This window comes from Dipodomys ordii, unplaced genomic scaffold, assembly GCF_000151885.1.
Source record: "Dipodomys ordii isolate 6190 unplaced genomic scaffold, Dord_2.0 Scaffold8, whole genome shotgun sequence".
NCBI classification, from domain to species: Eukaryota; Metazoa; Chordata; class Mammalia; order Rodentia; family Heteromyidae; genus Dipodomys; species Dipodomys ordii.
Genome location: NW_012267224.1, coordinates 4,559,465 through 4,582,346, shown reverse-complemented (window position 1 = coordinate 4,582,346; position 22,882 = coordinate 4,559,465). Strand labels below are relative to the sequence as shown.

The 22,882-nt window shown below is 44.9% G+C and overlaps 1 protein-coding gene across 1 annotated transcript in view; it reads left to right on the top strand.

The window, feature by feature from the left end:
• The window catches only part of Fam184b (family with sequence similarity 184, member B), a 52,163-nt gene that overhangs the window by 21,827 nt on the left and 7,454 nt on the right, over window positions 1-22,882 (top strand). The window contains exons 8-15 of the mRNA XM_013008892.1: window positions 8,546-8,652; window positions 9,867-9,993; window positions 11,987-12,199; window positions 14,941-15,094; window positions 16,314-16,477; window positions 18,358-18,527; window positions 20,919-21,065; window positions 21,567-21,585. Of these exons, the coding sequence (XP_012864346.1) occupies window positions 8,546-8,652; window positions 9,867-9,993; window positions 11,987-12,199; window positions 14,941-15,094; window positions 16,314-16,477; window positions 18,358-18,527; window positions 20,919-21,065; window positions 21,567-21,585 (1,101 nt within the window). The remainder of the gene's footprint in view (window positions 1-8,545; window positions 8,653-9,866; window positions 9,994-11,986; window positions 12,200-14,940; window positions 15,095-16,313; window positions 16,478-18,357; window positions 18,528-20,918; window positions 21,066-21,566; window positions 21,586-22,882) is intronic.

The following is a 22,882-nucleotide window of genomic DNA, read 5'->3' as shown; positions in this document are numbered from 1 at the left end:
TCAGCTCAAGGCTAGTGCTCTACCACTTGAGCCACAGCGCCACTTCCGGCTTTTTTCTTTTTGTTTATGTGGTGCTGAGGAATCAAACCCAGGGCCTCAAGCATGCAAGGCAAGCGCTCTACCACTGAGCCACCTTCCCAGCCCTGTGCTGTTTTTTAAATAATGGCTCGATAATATAATTTCAAGTAAGGTAGTAGTGTCTTCATCATTGCTCATTTTGCTCAAGATTGATTTGGCTATTGGGATTTTTTTTTGTGCTTCCATATGAATTTTTGTTTTTTTTGTGATTTTTTTATTGTGAAAATACTGTACAAAGGGGTTACAGTTACATAGGCAAGATATTCCATGAATTTTAAAATTGCTTTTTCTATTTCTGTGGAAACAATATTGATTTTTAAAATTATACTTTATTGTTATTATAGAGGTGATATACAGAGGAGGTATATTTATATACATCAGGTAATAAGTACATTTCCTTTTGCACTGTGTCATGTGTTCCCTCATTCTCTCCCATTCCCTCCCTCCTATCTCCATCCATGAGTTGTCTAGTTCACTTTCATCAATGTCCAGTGCACTCCACAGGTACACTTGTTCACCCTTTTTCCTCCGATTCTGTGTCCTCCCCCCACTTTCTCACAGATATAATGCCTGTGAATGGTATATAAAGAATACAGAATCAGCAGGAAAAAAAAGAAAAAACAATTTTTAAAGTCCTTTGTTTCCATTTCTTTGCAGTTTATGTCAGTATATATATGTATATATACATATATATATTATTTTATATACTTAAGAGACTCTTGGTTATTGCACCCTTGTGATTCTCTCCTAAGACTATCCTCTTTTGATCTCATTGTATGTGAATATCTAGAATCCTGTGTAATCTGTCTTACCCACTTCATTTTAGATCTAACTTATGCATAGCAGAGAGAACATGCACTGTCTGCCTTTTTGAGCTTGGCTTACCTCCTACATGTTACCTCTTTTTTTTTTTTTTTGCAAATTCTTTTTTTTTTTTTTGTCAGTCATGGGCCTGAACTCTGGGCCTGGGTGCTGTCCCTCAGCTCTTCAGCTCAAGGCTAGCACTCGACCACTTGAGCTACAGCACCACTTCAGGCTTTTTCTGCTTATGTGGTGCTGAGGAGTTGAACCCAGGGCTTCATGCATGCAAGGCAAGCATTCTACCACTGAGCCACCTTCTCAGCCCCTTTTTGCAAATTCTTTATTGTGATTAAGTGATTACATAATTTCACAAATTTCACAGTACTGTGGGATAGTGATGCTTAGTTAAAGTCACAAACACATTCTAACTTTCATAGGGCAAATTGTCTATCGTGGTCTATAAAGTTTATGAGCATTTCCTCATGTGTTTGTTTGCTATTATTACCTCTTCTGAGAAGTTTCTCCTTAGCTCCCTTGCTCGTTTAGATTTTGATATTTGGATGGGGTTTTCATTGAGTCCGTAGAATGCTTTAGATTGGATAGCCATTTTTACAATGTCAATTCTAATGATCCGTAAACATGGGAGTTTTTTTTTCCATATTTCAGTGCCTTCGTAAATTGTTCTCCAGTATTTTATAGTTTTCATTGCAGAGGAGTCTTTTGCTTCTATAGTTATGTTTGTTCATCTCACTATTATCAGTGGGAATATTTTTCTGTGTTCTTTCTCAGCCTGCTCATTACTGCTATAGAGAGAAGCTACTGATTTTCTGTGTTGATTTTGTTTCCTACCACTTTGCTAAAAGTGTATTTAGTAGTATTTTAGTAGAGGCTTTAGGGTACTTTAAGTATAGGATCATATCAACAATTAAGTTCTCCTGCTGAATTGTACAAAGAGCTCTGTTCTTTTATCCCTAAGAGGCCTTTCACAGAAAGCCTTTTGCTGAAGTCTACTAGCCTTTTTGAAGAACCTTGGGTTCTGGATCTAGTTTTCTTCCTACATTAGTAGTTACAACTGTGACTACTCATTCTAATGACCATGGCAGGTATCCATGCATACTTGCTACTCACTTTTCTTTCTTTCTTTTTTTTTTTTTTTGCCAGTCCTTGAACTCAGGGCCTGGGCACTGTCCCTGAGCTTCTTTTGCACTCTACCACTTGAGCTACAGCACCACTTCTGGCTTTTCTGTTTATGTGGTATTGAGGAATTGAAAATAGGGTTTCATGCATGCTAGGCAAGCACTCTACCACCAAGCCATATTCCCAGCCCCTTTTTATCAATTTTTAGATAACTTTTTCTTGTCTCGTGACTAATTCTGGTTTGAACTCTACCTTGTCAAATATGAGTATGGCTATTCCTGCTTGTCTTTTGGTTTCATGTACTTATCCACTTTAAGCTTGTGTTTGTCTTTGTCAGTGAGGTATGTTTCTTATAATGTTGTGTCTACAGTCTTGTGTTTTGAAACACTCCACTAGTCTGTGTCAGCTGATTGGAAAATTGAGACTATTAACATTTACAGTTATTCTTGAAAGATAGTGCTTCCTGTGATTCTGTTGTTTCTGTGGTACTTGATTCTTCCCTAACCCTCATTTGCTTATCTTTTCTACTGGTGAATTTTATTTTTTATTTGTGTCTTCATGGTTGGTTGTAGTTTCCTTTTCCATATGTACAATCTTGTGACTATTTTCTGTATTGCTGGTATAGTGGACATAATTGACTTAGCTTTTGTTCTTTTTGGAAGGCTTTTATTTCTCCCTTAATTATGCATGATAGACCTGCTTGGTAACACAATTTATGGTGGCACTTTCTTTCTTGTTAGAGCTTGATATACATTTGTCTAGACCTTCCTTAAGTTTAAGGTTTCTGTCAATAAATCTGTTATTTTATTGAGTCTGCCTTTAAAGATGTCTTGGTGCTTTTTCATTGCATTTGTCAATATGCTTTCATTTTCTCTATAGTTAATGTTTGAACTATAAAAATGGAGAGAATTGGTCCATGGAGGTCTCTTGAACCTGGATGGGAATGTATTTCTCAAGAATGCGGAAGTGTTTTTGCTGTTGATTATTTTCAATGTCTTTAGCTTGCACCTCTTCTCCTTCTTTGGCACTTGTGATTTATAGTTTTGGTCTTTTACTAGAGTCAGAATTCTTGCATATTTAAGTCATACTTTTCCATTCTTTTTTTTTTATCTTATTTTTCTATTACATCTACTTTGATTCCAAGCCAAATATTTTATCTTCCATTTGATCCAGTCTTCTGGAAAAGCACATTGCAAAATGTCCTACTTTTTAAGAGGATAAATAACATTCTTCTATCTACTATTGTCCATCTCTATGTCACATCTTCATCCATTCAATTCTTGGTGGACATTTAAGTTGTACCTTTTCTTGGGTACTGTAAATAGTACTGAAGTGAACATAATATTACAGATATGTCTTTGAAATTCTAATTTTAGTTCTTTCAGATAAATACACAAAAAATGCATGGCTGGAGTATATGATAGTTTTTTTTCATTTTCATATACTATATACGTTCCCCCTTGTATGTTTTCACATAGGAACACACAGAAATACACATGCACACATAAAACAGTTGTCATGACAGCTGTGAACTGATAACTCACTGTAATTTTTATTTAATTTGCATTTCCCTGATGATTGGTACTTAATTTAGTGTAATGTTTATTCAAATCTTCAGCCTAAGTGGCTAGTGGCTATGCCTATAATGCCAGGCGCTCATGAGACTGAGACCTAGAGGATGTGGCTCAAAGCCAGCCCCAGATGAAAACTGTGCAAGACTCCGTCTCCAATTAAGAAGAAAAATGCTGAACTGGGGGCATGTCTCAAATGGTACAGCATCAGCCATGAGCAAGAAAACTGAGCAAGCATCATCGCTATCCATAAAAAAATGCAAATCAAAACAAGTCTGAGATTTTATCTGACGCCAGTTAGACTAGCCAACATCATGAATTTGAACAACAAATGTTGGTGGGAATGTGGGGGAAAAGGAACCTTATTACACTGCTGGTTGGAATGTAAACTAGTAAAACTACTCCGGACAGCAGTCTAGTGGTTCCTCAAAAAACCAAACATTAATCTTTCCAAGACCCAGCCATATCACTCCTGAGCATTGACCCGGAACATTACAAGCCAAGATACCATAAAAATACTTGCACATCCATGTTCATTGCTGCACTATTCACAATAGTCAAGTTATGGACACAGCCCAGATGCCCAACAATAGATGAGTGGATTGAAAAACTGTGGTACCCATACACAGTAGAATATTACACACCCATTAGAAAGAATATTACATCATTTACAGGGATATGGGTGGACCTAGAACAAATCATGTTAAGTGAGGTGACCAAGCTCAAAGAGACAAATAGTATATCTTTTCTCTCATATGCAGAAGCTCTATCTAATATACATTGGAAATGGTAAATTATGCAGGACATTCACACACAGTGAGACCAGAGGAAGATATTCTTAGGAAAGGATCCCCAAAGCACAGTATCTTTGTGTATAAAATAATATTTATCAAAATGAGCTTCAGGAAATAAAAACAAGAGGGTTTTTTCTTTGTTGCTGCTTTTGTTTTCTTTTTGTCTTGCTTATTCATTTATCTGTCTTTGGGAGTATAAGGGGACACAGAAATGGAGTGACAAAGGGTAAATAGATGTAGCAGGGTACTCACTAGACACTATGTTAAAAAAATAACTACACAACTTGTAGGTGGCGATGGGAGTGAAAAACTGGGAGAAAGTGAAGGAAAGGGTGACATTGTCCAAAAAGAAATATACTCATTACTTGACTTATATAAATGTAACCCCTTTGTATACCACATTGATACTAACAATTTTTAAAAGAAAAAGAAAATAATACAAAAAATAGAAATTACACAGTTTCAGAAAAGAATAAAGAAAACTGAGCAAAGATGTGAGGCCCTGAGTTCAAGCCCTAGTAACAACACACACACACACACACACACACACACACACACACACACAAATCCTTAGCTTATGTTTTAAATTGTGTTATTGATTGATTTTTAACTGTTGATTTGTAGGAATTCTTACATATTTTTAGATCAATTCCTAAAGAGATGTATAGTTTGCAAATGTTTTCTCCCATTTTATAGGCTATCTCTTCATTATACTTATTATTTTCACTGTGTAGAAGCTTTTTTGCTTAATATAATCCTAGTTGGTTGCTTTTATTTCCTATGGTTTGGGGAATCATATATATGAAATGATTTCTAAGACAATATCACAAATTTGTTTTATACTAGGAATTTTTTTTACAATCTGTTTCTTACTTAAGTCCATTTTGAATTGATTTTCATGGATAATGTAAGATAAGGAGCAAAAACAATATGTGTGTATGAATAGTAGAAGAGACCAGCTTTCCCCATTTTGTATTAATGACATTCTTGTTGCAAATTAATTAACTAAAAATGTATGTGTTTATTTCTGGACTCTATTCCATTGGTTTATTACCTGTCTTTATGCACCACTACAATCCTGTGTTAGTTGCTATAACTTTATTCTTCCTTTTCAAGATTGATTTGCCTATTCATGGTCATTTGTAGTTCAGTATGATTTTTAGATCAGTTTTTCCTACCTCACTAAGAATAGCCTTTGGAATTTTCACAGGGTTTGCATTAAATCTGCAGATTTTAAAGGGTAGAATGGATGTTTAGCAATATTCATCTCCAAATGATGATCATAGGGTACCTTTCCTTTTTATGAATCTTCTTTTATTTCTTGCATCAGTGATTCAGTTTCAGTATATTTTTTGTGTCCTTAATACAGTTTATTCCCAGGTATTTTATCCTCTTGGTACTTTGTAAGTGGAATTATTTTCCAAATCCCTTTTTTAGATAATTGTTAATGTGTGGAAATGTAACTAATTTTTGTGGGATGATTCTGCATTCTTCAATTACTTGATTTTTTTAATTCTGAAAAATTTCTGTAATATTTTTATAGAAAGATTAAATCATCTGCCAATGGGGACACTTTTCCTTTGTGATTTGGATTACTTTTTTTGGGGGGGGATCCAGTTGTGGGGCCTGAACTCTGGGCCTGGGCACTGTCCCTCAGCTCTTCAGCTCAAGGCTAGCACTCTACCACTTGAGCCACAGCGCCACTTCCAGCTTTTTTTCTTTTTGCTTATGTGGTGCTGAGGAATCGAACCCAGGGCCTCAGGCATGCAAGGCAAGCGCTCTACCACTGAGCCACCTTCCTAGCCCCTAGGATTACTTTTTTTGTTAGTTCTAGAACTTAAACTCAGTGCCTCGCACCTTTTCTTGCTTGTTTATGGCTGGGGTTCTACCACTCTAGACTCGCCTCTCCCTGGCTTTTTGCCAGTTAATTGGAAATTGAGTCATGTAGACTTTTCTGCCTGGTCTGGCTTTAAACTATGATCCTCCAGATCTCAATGTACTGAGTAGCTAGGATTTTAGGTGTAAGCCACCATCACCTGGCTCTGGCTGTGACATCTAGGACTATGTTGAATGGAAGTAGTAGAAATGGGTATCCTGTTTTTTGTCTTAGAACAAAATCTTACCATTTGTTACTAAAGATAATGGTGGTAACTATATGAGTTTTATGTATGATCTTTCCTATGGGTTTAGGCATTTATTTTTAGGTAATTGATTTTTTTTAGTTATGAAAAAGTGTTCAGTTTTTGTCATAAACATTTTTCTTTATCTACTGAGACTACCATGAGATTTTTATGCTTTATCTTACCAATACAGGACACTACTTACTGTTTACTCTTTTGATGAACCTTCCAGTGACCATGTTATCTGAGGCAAGTCACTGGACATCTCTAATATTAGTGCTTCCTCAAGATCAAGGAGAACAGTGCCTTTCCTTGCAACCATGAGATAATACATGAAAATAAACTAACATGATGTATCTGAGGATGGTGTTGTTGCCTGATGCATCAGCTCTTTTAATGTTTTAAGTTGCTCTTGTTCCTGGGTTCCTGCCCAGAATGCCTTTAAATATAGCAGTGGTCAATAAAGCAGCTCAGAAATTACATCCTGCAGATTCTCTTTCACGGGCTTCTTGGCAGCTCTGAGTACATTTGAAATTCTTTTTAATCTCTGTTCTGTTTTGAGAGTCTGTCCATTATTCATTTTGCTTTGAGCTCCTTTTTCTCTTTTCCTTGATTAGGCCTACAGAAATTTGATGTGTCTTTTTGAAAAGTGTGTCTAAGATGTATTGGTCAGGTTTGGGTTTTTTTTCCTATTTCATTTATTTTATCTTCCATATCTCTTTCCAACTACTTAGGTTGGCATTATTATATTGTTCATTTTTTAACTTTTTTTTTTGTCAGTCATGAGGCTTGAACAATGGGCCTGGGCACCCTTCAGCTCTAGTTGAGCACTCTACTGCTTGAGCTATAGTGCCACTTCTGGTTTTCTAGTGGTTTATTGGAGATAAGAGTCTCACAGAGTTTTCTGCCCAGGCTGGCTTTGAATCGTGATCCTCAGATCTCAGCCTCCTGAGTAGCTAGGGTTACAGGTGTGAGCCACTGGCGCCTGGCTCATTTTTTAACTTTTGAATAAACTTATAAATATGTTTAACTTTTAAAATTTCCTTTTAAGTGTGTTTCTTTAGCTGTTTCTTAGAGTTCTGAAGTTTATCTTGGTTTTGTTTTGTTTGCTAGTACACGGGCTTGAACTCAGGGATTCGTGCTTGCTCAGCTTGCCCACTTATGGCTAGCACTCCACCACTTGAGCCATGCATTTAGCCTGGAATTTGGTTGGTTAATTGGAGATGCAGTCTCTAGTTTATGAACAAGTCCAAAAAAGAGAAGTTCAAAAAAACCTAGATATAATTCATCATTATCTAATCAGATATGATACCAAATAAATCTGCGTCCAGCTTGTCATATAACACTGTTCTCCATGGATGTGATTACTATGACAAACTAAGAGTTTTGTTATCTTTAGTGGAAAAGAGGTATTGGTGAGATAAACAAATTCAGTTGATTTTTTTTAAAATGAGAAGCCTCACTGTTAACAAATCATATCCATATTCTTTCCCCAGATTCCCATTTCTTTATGCTTCTAGTCATCTAATGAGTTCCATGTTTCTGATTTTATGGGATGAATGTGGCACACTGCAACCTACAAAATGACTATAGTAATAATTCAGCTGCTCATATGCACTGACCACTGACTGTGTCAGTGCTACTCTCTGATCCTCCCCACGCCCCAAAATTGGGCCCAACAAGGACCACTCTGTTTGAACATAAGATGGTCTCTCAGAGTAGTGAAGAGTTCATACACCAAGATACACTGTTGCACGTCCTCTCCCTGATTCACTTTCTGTGTGCATAGAGCAAATTACTTATTCTCTCTGGGCTGTAGTTTCATCAACCATGTGAAGTGCTTTGCAGACAGAAAAATCACATAGAAGGACTGACAATGATCTTAAACCAGGGCAGTTCTAGTTCTTTCATCATGACAAGCCTTATCATCCCAAACCTATAAGCCCTGTGCCAGCAGCAAGTGTCAATGGCTCTCTGTTTTCAAAGAGCCAGGTTTAATTAGGAAACAGCACGTAATCTTATCTTGTCATTCTCTTTGATTTAGGACTCTTGTTCAAAACTGAAGGAAACTTCTCAGACACTTACAAGAGAAGAGTACCAAGATAAGATAGGAGTTGAAGAAGCAACCAGCAGTGAGGAAGAAGAAGAAAGGTATTTTTGTGGACAATCTTTAACACAGGAGTGCTCAGATATGGAAGGATTCTTTCAGTCCTCAAGTATTCATTGCCACACTTTACATCCTATTTCAGTGAGGAACAGACATATATCTTACACGTCTTCTGCATATGTGCTTTACATAAACTACCTTATTGAATGTCATACGCAGAAAGGTTATTTTATAAATTTCAGAACCTGCAGCTCAAAAACATTAGTAATCCTCCCCAAGATTCAAGACAGGACTGATACAAACCTTTACCCAGTTAGGGGATATTTGTTAACCAAGCAAAATCTCCAACTATATCATCTGCATTAGTCAGCTGCTGGTGCTGTAGCAAACATCCTCAAATTCTCAATGATTTTTGGATCCTGTCTTCATTTCGCTTGAACAGGCTCTATGGTGCTTACTTACACTTGGCTCCTAGCTGAGTGTCAGATGTTAGTGTTCTATCACAAATTACTGTTGGTCACTTGAGTTCCTAATTGGGGAGGAGGGATTCTCTTTTCAGACAGCCATCTTCTCACTGTGTCCTTATAAGGAGAGATAGATAGGTAGATAGATAATTCTCTATTGGCTCTTTAAAGGGTACCAATCCTATCAGGAGGGTTTCTTTCTCCTGTTTTACTTTGTTGGCTAATTCCAAAGCTCAGAATTGAGAAAAGATCATCCTCCCTTCCACTGACCCCTTCCCAGCATTTGTTAGCAATTTCGCTAGGATACAGAGAGTACTGAAGCTTTCAACTAGCATTTTTTTGCATTCATGCTACATAAGGCAGCCCTATTTATAATTCCCCAATTTATAACTGGGGACAGAGAGTGAAAGTTATGAGCAAGCTTTGAAAAGTATAGAATATTGTGTACGATGTTATTTTTTTCTCCTAGGCAGAAAGAATTATGAAATTAGACCACAGAGACCTCTTTTCTGGTGCCTCCACAGACCACAGAAAGCACGCTGAGCTCTCTGTCCCCCGACAGCGCCCATCCTTACTTACTAAGCACCCACTAAAATGCAGATCGGTAGTTCCTGCAGAATCTTGTGCAGTAACACTTAAAATTTATATGTCAGGCTGCATGATGAAAGAAAAACAAGGTATTTCTCACCCACTAGTGGTGAGTGACTAGAGCCCCCTCCTCCCAGGCTGAGGCCCGATCAGGGCAGTAATGTCATTTCCTGGGACCTTTAGTGATGCTGTCTTTACCTCCAAAGGATTGAAGTGCCCTTCAAGGAGGGAAGTGACCCACAGCCTCCACTGGGCTCTTTGCTAAAGAAAGCACCTGAAATTCGACATCTCCAGGAGGACTGGCAGAGCCAGAAGGCCAGGCTGCAAACCCAGGTAGTCCTACCTGGGGAAGGGGTAGGCTGTGCACTAGTCGCACTGTACACACAGGAGACATGCCTCCTCGGGCAGCGTGGGGAAGCCTTGTGGGGCCTGGCTCCTAGCTGAGCTAGGAAGGCATTATTGTTGTTGTTATTATTGGTTTTAGGGTTTTTTTGGGGGGTCCTGTTATGGGGCCTGAACTCTGGGCCTAGGCGCTGTCCCTCAGCTCTTCAGCTCAAGGTTAGCTCTCTACCACTTGAGCCACAGCACCACTTCCGGTTTTTTGCTTATGTGGTGCTGAGGAATCGAACCCAGGGCCTCAGGCATGCAAGGGAAGCGCTCTACCACTGAGCCACCTTCCCAGCCCTATTGGTTTTGTGTATTTATTCCAAATTCCTGTGCTCACAGCATCACAGATGAATGAATGATTGATTGATAGCAACAAATCATCCAGATAAAAGCCTTTGGGGTTGTATATATAATGCATGACATTATATAGTTATACAAATGTAATTACATTATATGTAATTATTGCCTTTAATCATATAATGTATAATGCCAGCAGCATATGGAATATAACAGTGTTACATACATCAGCCTTGTGTATCCTTGGTTTCAATATTCATGGATTCAATCAATTACAGATTGAATATGTTTGGGAGGGGAAATGCACCTGTAGGTAAACATGTACAGACTTCTCTGCTTTTCTTCTTATTTCCTGAACAATGAAGTTTAGTAATTACTTGTGTGCCTTGTATTGGTCTAAGGAGATGATTTAATACTCAGGAGGGTGTGTAGATGTGTTATGCAGAGACTACCTATGGTGCCTGGTAACCACAGAGGTCCTGGAAGCATCCCCCTGCAGGGAGGAAGGGATTTAGGGATTGTGTGTCTTAGCAGAGGATGAGTGAGTGAACACTAACATCTAGACAAAGAAATAGGTGAACTGAATCACACAGTGAATTAGAAGGTGTTAAGAACAGGCTCACGCCTGTAATCCTAGCTACTCAGGAGGCTGAGATCTGAGGATCACGGCTCAAAGCCAGCCCGGGGCAGGAAAGTTCGTGAGACTCTTATCTCCAATAAACTACTAGAAAACCGGAAGTGGCGCTGTAGCTCAAGTGGTAGCATGCTTGCCTTGAGCTGAAGAGCTGAGGGACAGCACCCAGGCGCAGAGTTCAAGCCCCACGGCCAACAAAAAAAAAAAGAAAGAAAGAACTTGGGGAAAGAGAACAAGCATATAGAAGGGATGAGTCGTGGGGTGTTGGGGAGCTGCAGAGGAGGCATATTAAATGCAGCTGTGGGAAAAGGCCTCAGTAACAATGACACTTGAGCAAGCCCAGGAAGGAGATGAGGGAGACCATTGAGACCTCTGCCTTCCGCAGGGAAGTCTGGTCTTGTCTTGAATTTTCTCCCATCGGGTCTTCCCTCCTTCCTGGCAGTCAGGGTATCCTCTGATGCAGGTCTATGTTTAACTTAACTGCAGGTTCTCAAAGCTTGTGTTTCCCACCCTCTACTGAGAATTCCCACAGGCAGTGAGTTGCATCTAGGTTGGAAATCTTGCTTTGAAAACTACAGTCCTAGCCAGGCACCAGTGGCTCACACCAGTAATCCTAGCTATTCAGAAGGCTGAGATCTGAGGATCACGGTTCAAAGCCAGCCTTGATAGGAAAGTCCATGAGACTCTCATCTCCAATTAAATGCCAAAGTGGAGCTGGGCTCCAGTGGCAGAACTCTAGCCCTGAGCAAATGATGCTCAGGGATATTGCTCAGGCTCTGATTTCAAGCCCCAGGACTAGCAAGAAAGGAAAAAGATAAAGGAAGGAAGGGACAGAAGGGGATGGGAAGGGAAAGGAAGGGGAGGGGAGGAGAGGGAACAGAGGGAGCAAGGGAGGGAGGGAAAGAAGGAAGGAAGGAAGGAATGAAAGAAGGAAGGAAGGAAGGAAGGAAGGAAGGAAGGAAGGAAGAAAAGCAGACTACTGGCCTGAGTCAGGATGTCTCCCCACAGGTCTCTCAACTGCAGCGGGCTCTGGAGCAGTGTACCAATGACTACCGCGACGACCTGCAGGCGCTCAAGCAGCTGTCGGACCAGGAGAGGGAGAAGCTGCAGCAAGAGCTCCAGGACAGCCTGCAGCAGAGCCAGGCTGCTAAGGCACAGCTGGAGGCTGCCCACCAGCGAGCCCTGCGCATGCTCGAGAAGGCCAAAGCCCAGGAACTCAAGGTGGGGGAACAACTTGAAGTGGGAGTTTTCTGGGCCCTCAACCCCTGCTGGGCCCTTTGTGGAGGAGATGCTGTCTGTTATCTGCAGTCCTCACAATAGCCACACAAGGTCCTCCTCCTTACCCGGCTACCTTTGGCCACATAAAGAAAGAGGCTCTGAGAGATCAGTACCTTGCTTTCAATCACATAGCTAGTGAAGAAGGCCAAGGCAGGAAGTCAGGTGCAGCATTGTTGGGCTTCTAGTAGTGCTGCTTCCTACCTCTTCCTATCCCTTCGCAACAGAGGAGTGACTTGATTTCATGACACGAGGCATGCAAAGAGGAGGCCACGGAGCAGCAGACTAAGAAAAACCAGTTCAGCAGCAAAAACCTTCCAAACCATGCCTGACCCCTGATGTAAAGTTTTGGCATTATCACCCCACTATAGAGACAATGGGTCTGAAGTGATCTGATAAGAGGTCTGGTGACCTGGATGCCTGTTTGGTAATAATTTGGGGTCATTCCTTTGAACAAAATACTTTTTGTACCAGCCCCCCCCCCTTTTTTTTAAGTTCCGAGTGCATCACTCCTCAGGGGTATGGTCAGTCAAACTACCCTTGTTGTATCATCTACTTAATCAGAAAGTGGGGAGTGACAGGCAGGGAATGCTAGAAAAAAAAGAACATACATGCTTTCTTGACTTAGTATCGTATTCAGTCTTGCCAGACACTATATCCTCTGGCTTTTTTTTGTTGTTTTCCAGGGTTTTTTTTTTCTTCTTCTTCTGGGTTTCACACCCCAAGCCATTATAGGGTGGTGGAGGAAGCCCTGAGGTTCTGGATCTTCAATGAAGGAGGAGGGTCTCAGGAGCAGGGTACCCTGCCCCCCTGGAGACCCTGAAGAATCTGTTACCAGGTTTAGGGGGTCTTCATCATCCAGACTCATAGGCGTTATTGCCAAACACGACAGCAGACATTTGGTCACTTCTCGTACAACACTGTGGTTAGGAGAGAGCTGCAGAGTTCCTGTTCTGAATCTGCCCCTTTAGAAGTGTCAGAGCTCAGATAGAACACCAGCTCCATTGTGCCTAAGTTTCCTCATTTATAAAATGACAAATAATAGAGTGTATCTTATGGGATGGTGGAGATCAAGAAGTAATGCACATGGAGTGCTCAGGCTAGGGGAAGGATAAGGGCTCCGGTTTTTAAAGGTCCACTCCTCACTTGCTTGTCAGGGTCTTTGGGGAACAGAGTGAAAAGAGGCTGTACACTGTATGGAACACGGAGAGAGGAGTGGAACACTTGCAGTATCTAGACCGCCATTGGGGCTAGAGGGCCTGGTGAGGATGTGTCTCCAGCGCATTGTGAAACCCCAGCTGTGGTGTCCTGTCTGTCCTCAGAGCCAGGGACTTCTGTACAAGCCAGACGGCCGGCCGCTGGCCTGAATCTGTGGTCATCTCTAGGTAAACAAATACAGAGCCACGAGGTCAGAGAGACTTTGCCAACCTTGATAGCCCTTTTCATATCCACTTCCCTGGGAATACAAATGTCACCCATCAGGGTTCTCTAAGCCAGGGAAGTGCAGGGAGTTTGATGGGCTGAGTTTCCTGAGGGCATAGTAAGCCCACGTGCACATGGCAGCCTGTTGGGGGTCAGGTACTGAGTTGGCTTTAGGGTTGTTGAGTGCCCCCTGGTGGGCTTGTGAAGCTCCACTACCAAGGGGAGGGAAGGGGAATGGACAGGGAGAGGAGAGGAGGGAAGGAAAGGAAAGGAGAGGGGAGGAGAGGGGAGGGGAGGGGAGGAGAAGAAAGGGGAGGGGAAGGGAGAGGAGAGTACAGGAAGGAGAGGAGAGGAGGGGAGGGGAGAGGGGAAAGGAAGGGAAGAGGGGAGGGGAGGACAGAGGAGTGAAGTGGAGAGGAGGTAAGGAGAGAGATGGGTAGGGAAAAGGAGGGGAGTGGAAGGGAAGGGAGAGGAGCAGAAGGACTCAATTAGTTTGATATTGCTGCAGCAACAAGTTACCACAATTTAAGTGTCTTAGCACAGCACAAATTAATTAGCTGACAGTTCTGGAGATTCAAATTTCTAAAGTCGAGGTCCTTTGCAGGGCTGAGTTCCTCCTAAAGGCTCTCGGGATGAATTTCTTTCTTTGGCTTTTCCAGCTTCTAGAGGCTGTCTGGATTTCTTGGTTCCTGGCTCCTGACATATTTCAAAGCCAACTGTGTAGCAACTCCAGATCTCTTCTGTTTTCTCCTCTGCTTCCACCATCAGATCATCTCCAAATGACATTCCTGCATCCCTCTTATAATGAATCTTGTGACTGAGATTCGCCTAGAAAAATCAGAGTAATCTCCCATCCCAACATCCTCAACTTTATCAGTCATTTCTGCATGCTTTTCCTTGCAAGGCAACATATTTGGTTTCCAGGGTTCCAGACATAAACATCCTAGTGGTTACTTTCATACCTCCTAGCAGATGGGTGCCTCCCCACAGTTGTCCTGGAAAAGATGAAAGATGCTCACTTCAGTGCTCCTGAGTATGTTAAATCGGCAGTGGTGGGTTTCATCTGTGTCCTTCATTCTTACCCCCTTTCTTCCCCACATCTTAACACCAAATTCCCAAAGAAAGAATTCTGACTGGCCCATTTTAGCGCACGCGTCCACTCTGGACCAATCAGCTGTGGATGGTACAAAATGACTGCTGTGGAAGGCCATTGCTAGACCATCACCTGTAGCCTGATGCCTGCTTTCTGCTGCTTCTGCTCTCAGGCCACAGAGGAACGTGTGAAGAAGGAATCCAGCCACAGCCTCCAGATTCAACACCAGGCCCACCTGCTGGAGCTAAAGGCCTTGGAGGACAAGGCCAGGCAAGAGCTGCAAGAGGAGCGGGAGAGGATGCAAGCGCAGCAGACCCTGCTGCTGGGTAAAACTCCCCCTAGACGGGGACCCAGTCTCCTGCAGGGCCCACCAATAAGACCATTAGCACATAGAACAGGGCCCAGAGCTCTGGCAGCCAAGGTGAACAGTTCTGGCTCTGCTCCCACCCCACTGTGAATCTAGATGAGTTCCCTGAGCCTCGGGTTCCTGTTCTACAAAAAGGAGCTGCCATGGTTTCTACCTCGTAGGGTTACAGTGTAGATTTAATAATCTATTAAATACAATGTACCTAGCGTTTGGCATGAGCTCAGTGCCTGCATATACAGTTACTATTCAATATAGCACAGTTCTGAGCCTTTCTAAGAGCCTCATGGTGTTGCATCAATTTCCTGTCTTCATTCTCAAGATTTCTTGCCAACTGGGGAAACTGAGGCCACTCAGCACCTACTTGTTTCTGCTTCTCCCTCTGCCCACCCCGTTTTCCCCAACATGAAATGCAGTACCTCTTGCATTTCCACATGAAACAAACAACTCACGTGAAGCACTATAGAACCTACGGGAGCCAATTAAGATCTCTGGAGCCAGACTGCCTGGGTTCAAAGCCTATTGTGACCTTGGACAAGTTTCACAGTATGCAAAATAATCGTGATAAAAAAACGTTTCACCTTGTAGGGCTCTGCTGAGTGAATTCCCCCTGCGTGGCTCGATTTAGTCCAGATGGGCTGGCACTCTAGCTCCCACTTCCAGCATCCAGCCAAGACCCCTGCCCTGGCAAGGAGAATGTCCCTACAGTTGACGTGGATTTCACGACTTCGGGCCTGAGGTTCTGAGCCTCAAAGGAGGTCCCTAGGTCATCTGATAATTAATTCCCTGTTCTTCCCCTTGTTCCTTGACGTGGGAGGTGGGGCTTGCTATTGCCTCAGGATGTGGCCTTCTATAAGGGAGGGCTCAGGCTGGCCCATCCCAACCAACATCAGTGTCCCAGGAGGTGATTCAGAGAAACTTTGAGTCCCAAGTCACCAGGAAATAGCTGTGAAGTTCTGGGCATCTGACTCACCCTCTCCAGGTGCTTGTTGTAAAATGGAGCTGTAATGGAGGATAACACCAACCAGATTAGATGGTTGTAGAGCCTGAATGAGAACAGTTTCTTGGAATACACTTAGTGAATTCATTCCCCAGCCTTCAGATGCCAACCGTAACCCAGGATGGTCTGCAAGGCAGACTTCAGCCTTGACTATGACCTCCTGTTGGTCTTTCTCTTCCAGAGTCGCTCAGGCAGGAGCTGTCAGAGCAGCGAGCTGCCTGCTCCGAGCACCAGAAGGACCTGGAGGTGCTGCGGGCTGAGCTGAGGGCTCTGGGCAGCTTGAGGAGACAGCAGGTCATCAACCCGTGTCCAGAAAACAGTGAGGACCACACTGAGAACACAGAGGTGAGCGCCCTGGCCCTACCCTCACCATCCTCCTCCTGGGCCAGCACAGTGAGTGGACCACAGTAAGATAGATGAGCTCCAAGGGCTGGATTCACTATATGGGCCGAGCCCCAAGTGGTAGGACCCAGCAGCTCCGCCCACAGCTCAGGGGATAGTTGGCCGCCTGCAACTAGAGACAAATATATGAGTGAAAAGTCTGACCATCACCCATCTAGACCCAAACCCCTAATTTGACTGAGGGATCATCAGACTTCCCCCTACACCTAGCATTTCCCATGGGATGGCAAAAGGGTTTGCTAGTAGCTCTTCTGTCATGAAGAAGCCAGACCTCCTGGGCACCAACTTGGATAGAACTCTCTGGCTAATTAGATGAGTCATAAACCCAAAGACCTGAATAGAAAGCTATGCATGTGGGGCTGCCTCCTGCAGATTCCCACCCTTGAAAGGCAAAACCGGGGCCTTAGCATACACCTTATTTATAGTTTAGGTTCATATCATCTTGAGGTGTAGGTGCCAGAACAGCCTCTAGACAACAAACCACACCTTGGTCTGCAGAAGAATTTCTCAGAAACCTCCCTAGAGAAACCCCCAGCACGGGGTCTGTGGAGGAGGAGCCTCCACAGCCAGGGTCTGTAGGACTCCACCTGCTCAGACTTCCCCCACCAGCCCCTTCCCTGCAGGCCCACAGTTTCTGCTCTAGCCAGCAGCACAGTGACCTCCTAGTAGTCCTGGCTTCTCTCCTCCATCTCACCACAAACTGCTTCAGATATCCAGATGATGCCTAGCACGATTTTGTATAAAAACATTAGTGGCTCCCACTGAAATAAGCTCCAGATGACCTCCAGACTGGCATCAAAAAGCCTCCACTAGCTAGGCGCAGGTGGCTCATACCTGGAACTCTAGCTACTCAGGAGGCTGAGATCTGAGGATCATGGTTCAAACCCAACCCAGGCAGGGAAGAGTCCATGAGACTTTTCACCAATTAACCACCAAAAAGTCCGAAGTAAAGATGTGACTCCAGTGCTAGAGCCCCCGCCTTGAGTGAAAAAGCTAAGGGACAATGTCCAGGCTCTGAGTTCAAGCTCTAGTTATGACATGAAAAGGAGGGGGGAGAAAGAAAAGGAAAGAAAGAAAGGAAGGAAGGAAGGAAGAAGCATGTAAGCAAAAGAGAGAAAGGGAGGAAGGGAGGAAAGAAGGGAGGACGGAGAAAGGGAGGAAGAGAGGGGAGGGAGCAGAGGAAAAGGGAAAAAGAAAGAGAAAGAAAGAAAAGCCACTACAGCCGGCCACAGGCTGTTTTCCTGCCTGGTCCCCTCTCTGGCTCCGGGTGCCTGGCCACCCCCCTGCTCCTCCGGCCCAGCTTCCCCCCAGCAGGAGGCCTGCTCCTGCGAACAGCTCACCCACCAAGCGCTAAACCCTCCACCCTGAAGCTCCCAGGGCACTGGCTCAGCCAGTCCCAGGGACGTGAAGAATAATCCTCAAAGAGCCCTCCAGGGATCCGCAAAAAAGAAAAAAAACGAATAACCACGACAGCAGATGTGGGCTGGGAAGATGCGTCCTGGGAGAGTGCTTGCCTAGCATGCAGGAAGCCCTGGGTTCGAGTCCTCAGTACCACATACACAGGAAAAGCTGGAAGCGGTGCTGTGGCTCAAGCGGTAGAGTGCTCGCCTCGAGCAAGAGAAGCTCGGGACAGCGCCCGGCCCTGAGCTCAAGCCCCAGAGAGAGAGAGATGGGGCGGGGAAGAGGGAGGATGGGAGGGAGGGAGGAGAAGAGAGCAGAGCAGCCAGGAGCCTGGTCTGGGCCCACGCTGGGCTGCGTTCCATCTCTGTTCCCTGTGTCGTGTCGGCCTCGCCCGATCCTGAGAACCCCGGTCTTGTGCTCAGGACGCAGCGGCCCTGGACCTGACCCGCGCCTCCGCCGGCCAGGCCCCGAGCGCGGCGGCGCACCAGCTTCGCGAGGAGGAGCTCGCCCGGCTGCAGGAGGCCCTGCTGCGGCTGCGCGCCGAGGCGGAGCAGCACCAGCAGGAGGCGCTGCAGCTCCGCGACCAGCGCAGGTGCGTGGGCCTCGGTCTCCCGCAGGCTCCTGGGATCGTGAGCAGTTCCCATGTTCTGGGACGTCTAGATCCCCCAGACCTCGGGGGCTTGGCCCAGAACAGCTGAGCCAGAGGAGCAGGGCGGCGGGGTAGTTCCCATGGGTGAGCCGGCCACCCCCGGCTGTGGGCCCCGACCGGCCCGGGCCTCAGGACGCAGGCCCGCCGGCAGCCTAGCCGTGCCGGCCACCTCCCAGCCCTGCACCCCGGGCTGCTCCGCCCTGCCCGAGGCGTCTCCTGCAAACAGCTGTAAGATTTCCTAGGGCCTCTGCTGCTGCTTTCTCTTGTTCAAGGGATTCCTGGACTTCATCGAAGTCCAGGAAAAGATGCCAGCCTCAAGGATGAAGTTGATTTCTCTTCTCTCCTCTCCTCTGCCCTGCTCTCCTCTCCTCTTCTCTCCTCTCCTCTGCTCTCCTCTTCTCTCCTCTCCTCTGCTCTCCTCTTCTCTCCTCTTCTCTCCTCTCCTCTTCTCTCCTCTCCTCTGCTCTCCTCTTCTCTCTGCTCTCTTCTCTCCTCTCCTCTGCTCTCCTCTCCTCTCCTCTGCCCTGCTCTCCTCTCCTCTCCTCTGCTCTCCTCTCCTCTGCTCTCCTCTCCTCTGCTCTCCTCTCCTCTGCTCTGCTCTCCTCTGCTCTGCTCTCCTCTCCTCTGCTCTCCTCTTCTCCTCTGCTCTCCTCTTCTCCTCTCCTCTCTTCTCCTTTCCTTTCCTTCCTCCCTCTCTCTCTCTCTTCTTTTCTTTCTTTCCTTCTTCCTTTCTCCCTTCCTTCCTTCCTTTTTCTTTTCTTTTCTTTCTTTCTTTCGTCCATCCGTCATTTTAATGTCTGGAAGATCCTGGATTGTTTCCCCCCTCCCTCCTGTTATTTGTTAGCTATGTATGTTGAACCCTATTGCATGAGCCCAAAACTGCTTTGGGCTTTGGCTATGCTGATTCCTTTACCCTTCACAACACTTCTTTATGGAAGAGAGGAAAGCAGTTCTGCGGGACAGGCACAAGTGGCTTCCCATGACCAGTAGGTGTAAGACAGCTGGGTTCTTACTGATCTGTTTTAATTCTGCCTCTTAAGCATATCCTTGGGCATGTTTCCTACCTTCTCAGGCCTGGGGAAGAACATTGCCTAGCACACAGGTTGTTAAGATCATTAAAAGAAAGGGTGTCCTATAGACATGGAACCCTGGGACCCCGGTTCCCAGGCTGAGATGCCCCATGGGAGCTTTGTTAAAAATTGGAACTCTAGTACTCTAGACATTTGCACACAGCAGGCCAAAGGATTTTAGAGGAGGAGCATGAAGGTGCAATGCCTCGGTGCATCTGATAAAATAATACTTATCAAAATTAACTTTGAAAACATCTGAACTCAAGGCCCACTCTGGTTGCAGGAGCTGAGGGACTCATGTAACTGGGACTCAAGTCCCAGGCTCAAGTAACAGGTAGGGATGGGCAGAAGCACTGTCCCCGGAACGTGACCATTCTGAGTTCTAGGCCGTAGATGGGGAGCCGCTCCCTACCAGCATCATGTCGCTGAGAAATAACTGAAGCGCCATCTAAGATTAGGTCCTAGGGCTCCCTCTCAAGGGAGCTGTCCTGAGCTCACTGAGAAGAGCGGTATCTTGTAGATTCAGTTAATGACCTGCTGTATGGCCCTGGGCAAGTCCCTAGAAAGAGATGGGCCTGGGTGGAGTATCATCACTACTTTGAGTTACCTTCCCCTCTAAGTCTGGAAAGCAGTGTTCCTTTCTGCAGGAAAAATATATTGTACAAACTAAGCAGTGATTTCTGAGGGCCACACCTGGGGGTGAAACAATGATGGCCGGTGGTTGGATACATCTTTTGAACTCTGGGGGTCCTCTAGACTCATGCGGTGATCCTGTAACGTAGAGACCAGTGTCACTGCCATTGAACAGCAGAGGACACTGCCCATTGTCAGCCGCACAGCTGAGAAGTGATCAAGAACAAGTATGGCTGCTGCAGCTAGCCTTAAGGAATGTTCTCAAACCTCATCTGATCATGGACCAGTGGTCTCCCAGGCCTCCGAGAGACCGTTCCAGCTGCCTCGTGGGGAACATGTTTTCTGGGGCTCCCTCCAGGTCTGTTCTCCATTTACCCCCAGAAGGTGGCTCTCCTTTTGGATTTCTTTTCCACAGATGTGGAATGGCCGGGGAATTTGCTGAGAGGAGGTCCCCATAACTCAGAGACCCAGCTTTCCTTCTTATGGGGACATGGGCCTTAGGCTGTAATCCTCAACTCAGGGGTCCCCCAATTAGGCCAGTCTGTCAGCAGAGAAGGTAATAAACCCTAAAGACTCAAGGGACTCAGCCCTTGAACCTGGGCCGGCCTGAACGTGCCTCTGTCCACCACAGGTTGCTAGAGGAGGACCAGCAAGCTCAGAGGGCCAGGGAGGTGGAGGCACTTCGCCAGGAGCACCGGAAGGAGATGCAGGCCATGGTGGCTGATTTTAGTGGGGCCCAGGCCCGACTCCAGGCCCGGCTGGCTGCCCTGGAGGCTGAGTGAGTATGACCATGGGCCCTGGGTTGGAAGAGACTAGCAGATTTACCATTTGTAGGGATATCAGCTTCTTCTAGGGTCTCTACATGTTCCTGGTTTGAACTCCACAAGTTCCAGGAAGTCCTTTGTTTCTAGGCAGCAAGAACAATTTCATGAGGCTGCAGAGCAATGGGAATCTGTAAGAATCAATAATGCCTTGGGGGTACATTCACCCCCTTACAGAAGAAATCGCCAGGATCTGGGCTACTTCTAAAAACCGAGTTTCTGCCAGTCCTAACATATATTATCTCCCCAAACCTTCACTGTCTTTCAAGATGGAAATTGTTATTCTTCAACAGATGAAGAAAAGAGGTCCCTGTACGTGTGTGCATGGATTCCTATGTTCATTCACACTTATCTTTTAAGAGCTCGCTGTGTGCCAGGTAGTATTTTAGGCTCTTGATTATAGCAAAACACAAAGACCTTGTTTTCATAGTGCTCATAAATTTTAAATGTTTATTCAGACAAGAAATAAGGAGACAAGTGAGTGTTACCCTCATACCACATGGTGAAAGTGCTAGAAGAAAATCAGGGCCCGAGTGTAGAGGGGCACAAAGGTACACAGGAAGACCTCTCTGAGGAGGTGACATGTCTAAGTACAAAGAGGCAAAGCAACTGCATGTCTCGGAGAGCCATATGAAGGAAGCAAGTACAAGGGTCCTGGAACACATGGCTGAAAACAACTAGAAGGCTCATGTATTGAATGGAGTGAGTGAGTGAGCTGTGAGTGGTAGGAGGTGAGGAGGGTGAAGGAGTCCTGCCCTGAAAGCAAAGGTGTTTGGGTCAGCTCTGAGTGTTTGAGAAGCCACTGCCAGGCTTTGGGCAGGAATGACTTAGCTTTCACAGGATCACTTCTGGTTGCTAAGTGATGATAAAACTAAGAGAGGAGGATGATTGGCAGGGAGACCACTTAGGAAGTGACTGCAGCGAGCCAGACACAGACAAGTGAAACCACTTGCCCAATTACACAGCATGAAGTGAACTTGAGGACACATGTCTGACCCATGGTAGCGTGTGTGCTCACTGCCTTTGAGTGCAAAACTACTCAGCCAAAAGCTGCCATGAAAGGTTTTACCGGCCTGCACCCAATGGGCGCTTGCTCTGTGCCAGCCAGCCACGGTCTCATTGAGTCCTCACGACCAACCAGCAGTTTCACAACCATTTTAAAAAGGAAGGACTGAAGCTCATGGGTGAAATGTTACGCTAGAAAAATGCACAGCCAGGACTTGAGCTGGGAGTCTCACCCCAGACCCTAGCTGCATTTATTGTTAGTATTGTGTAGTTGTACAAAGGGGCTACAATTCCATAAGTCAGGTTATGAGTACCATGCTTCTTGGTCAGTTGTCACCCCCATTTCCACCCTCATCTCTACTCTCAAATGTAGACTATTTTTTACATTATGTACATCGCCCTTTCTCCCTCCATTCCTTTGCTCTTCCTCCATTTCTCACCCCTCAAAAAAAATAATGTTTCTACTTCCTGGTATTCATGTTGGTAAGCAGCATATTAGTTGTTCAGAGGAGTTATGCCTTTGGATTCTTCCCTTAAGTATACCATCCTTTAGTCAGTTTGTGTGTAAATGTATTGAACCCTGTATATGTTATCATGCATATTTGTATTTTAGATCTAGCTTCCACACATGAGAAAAAAATGTATGGTTTATCTCTCTAAGCCTGGCTTGTATCACTTAATATCTTTTTTTTTTGGGGGGGGGTCTGGTCGTGGGGCCTGAACCCTGGGCCTGAGCGCTGTCCCTCAGCTCTTTAGCTCAAGGCTAGCG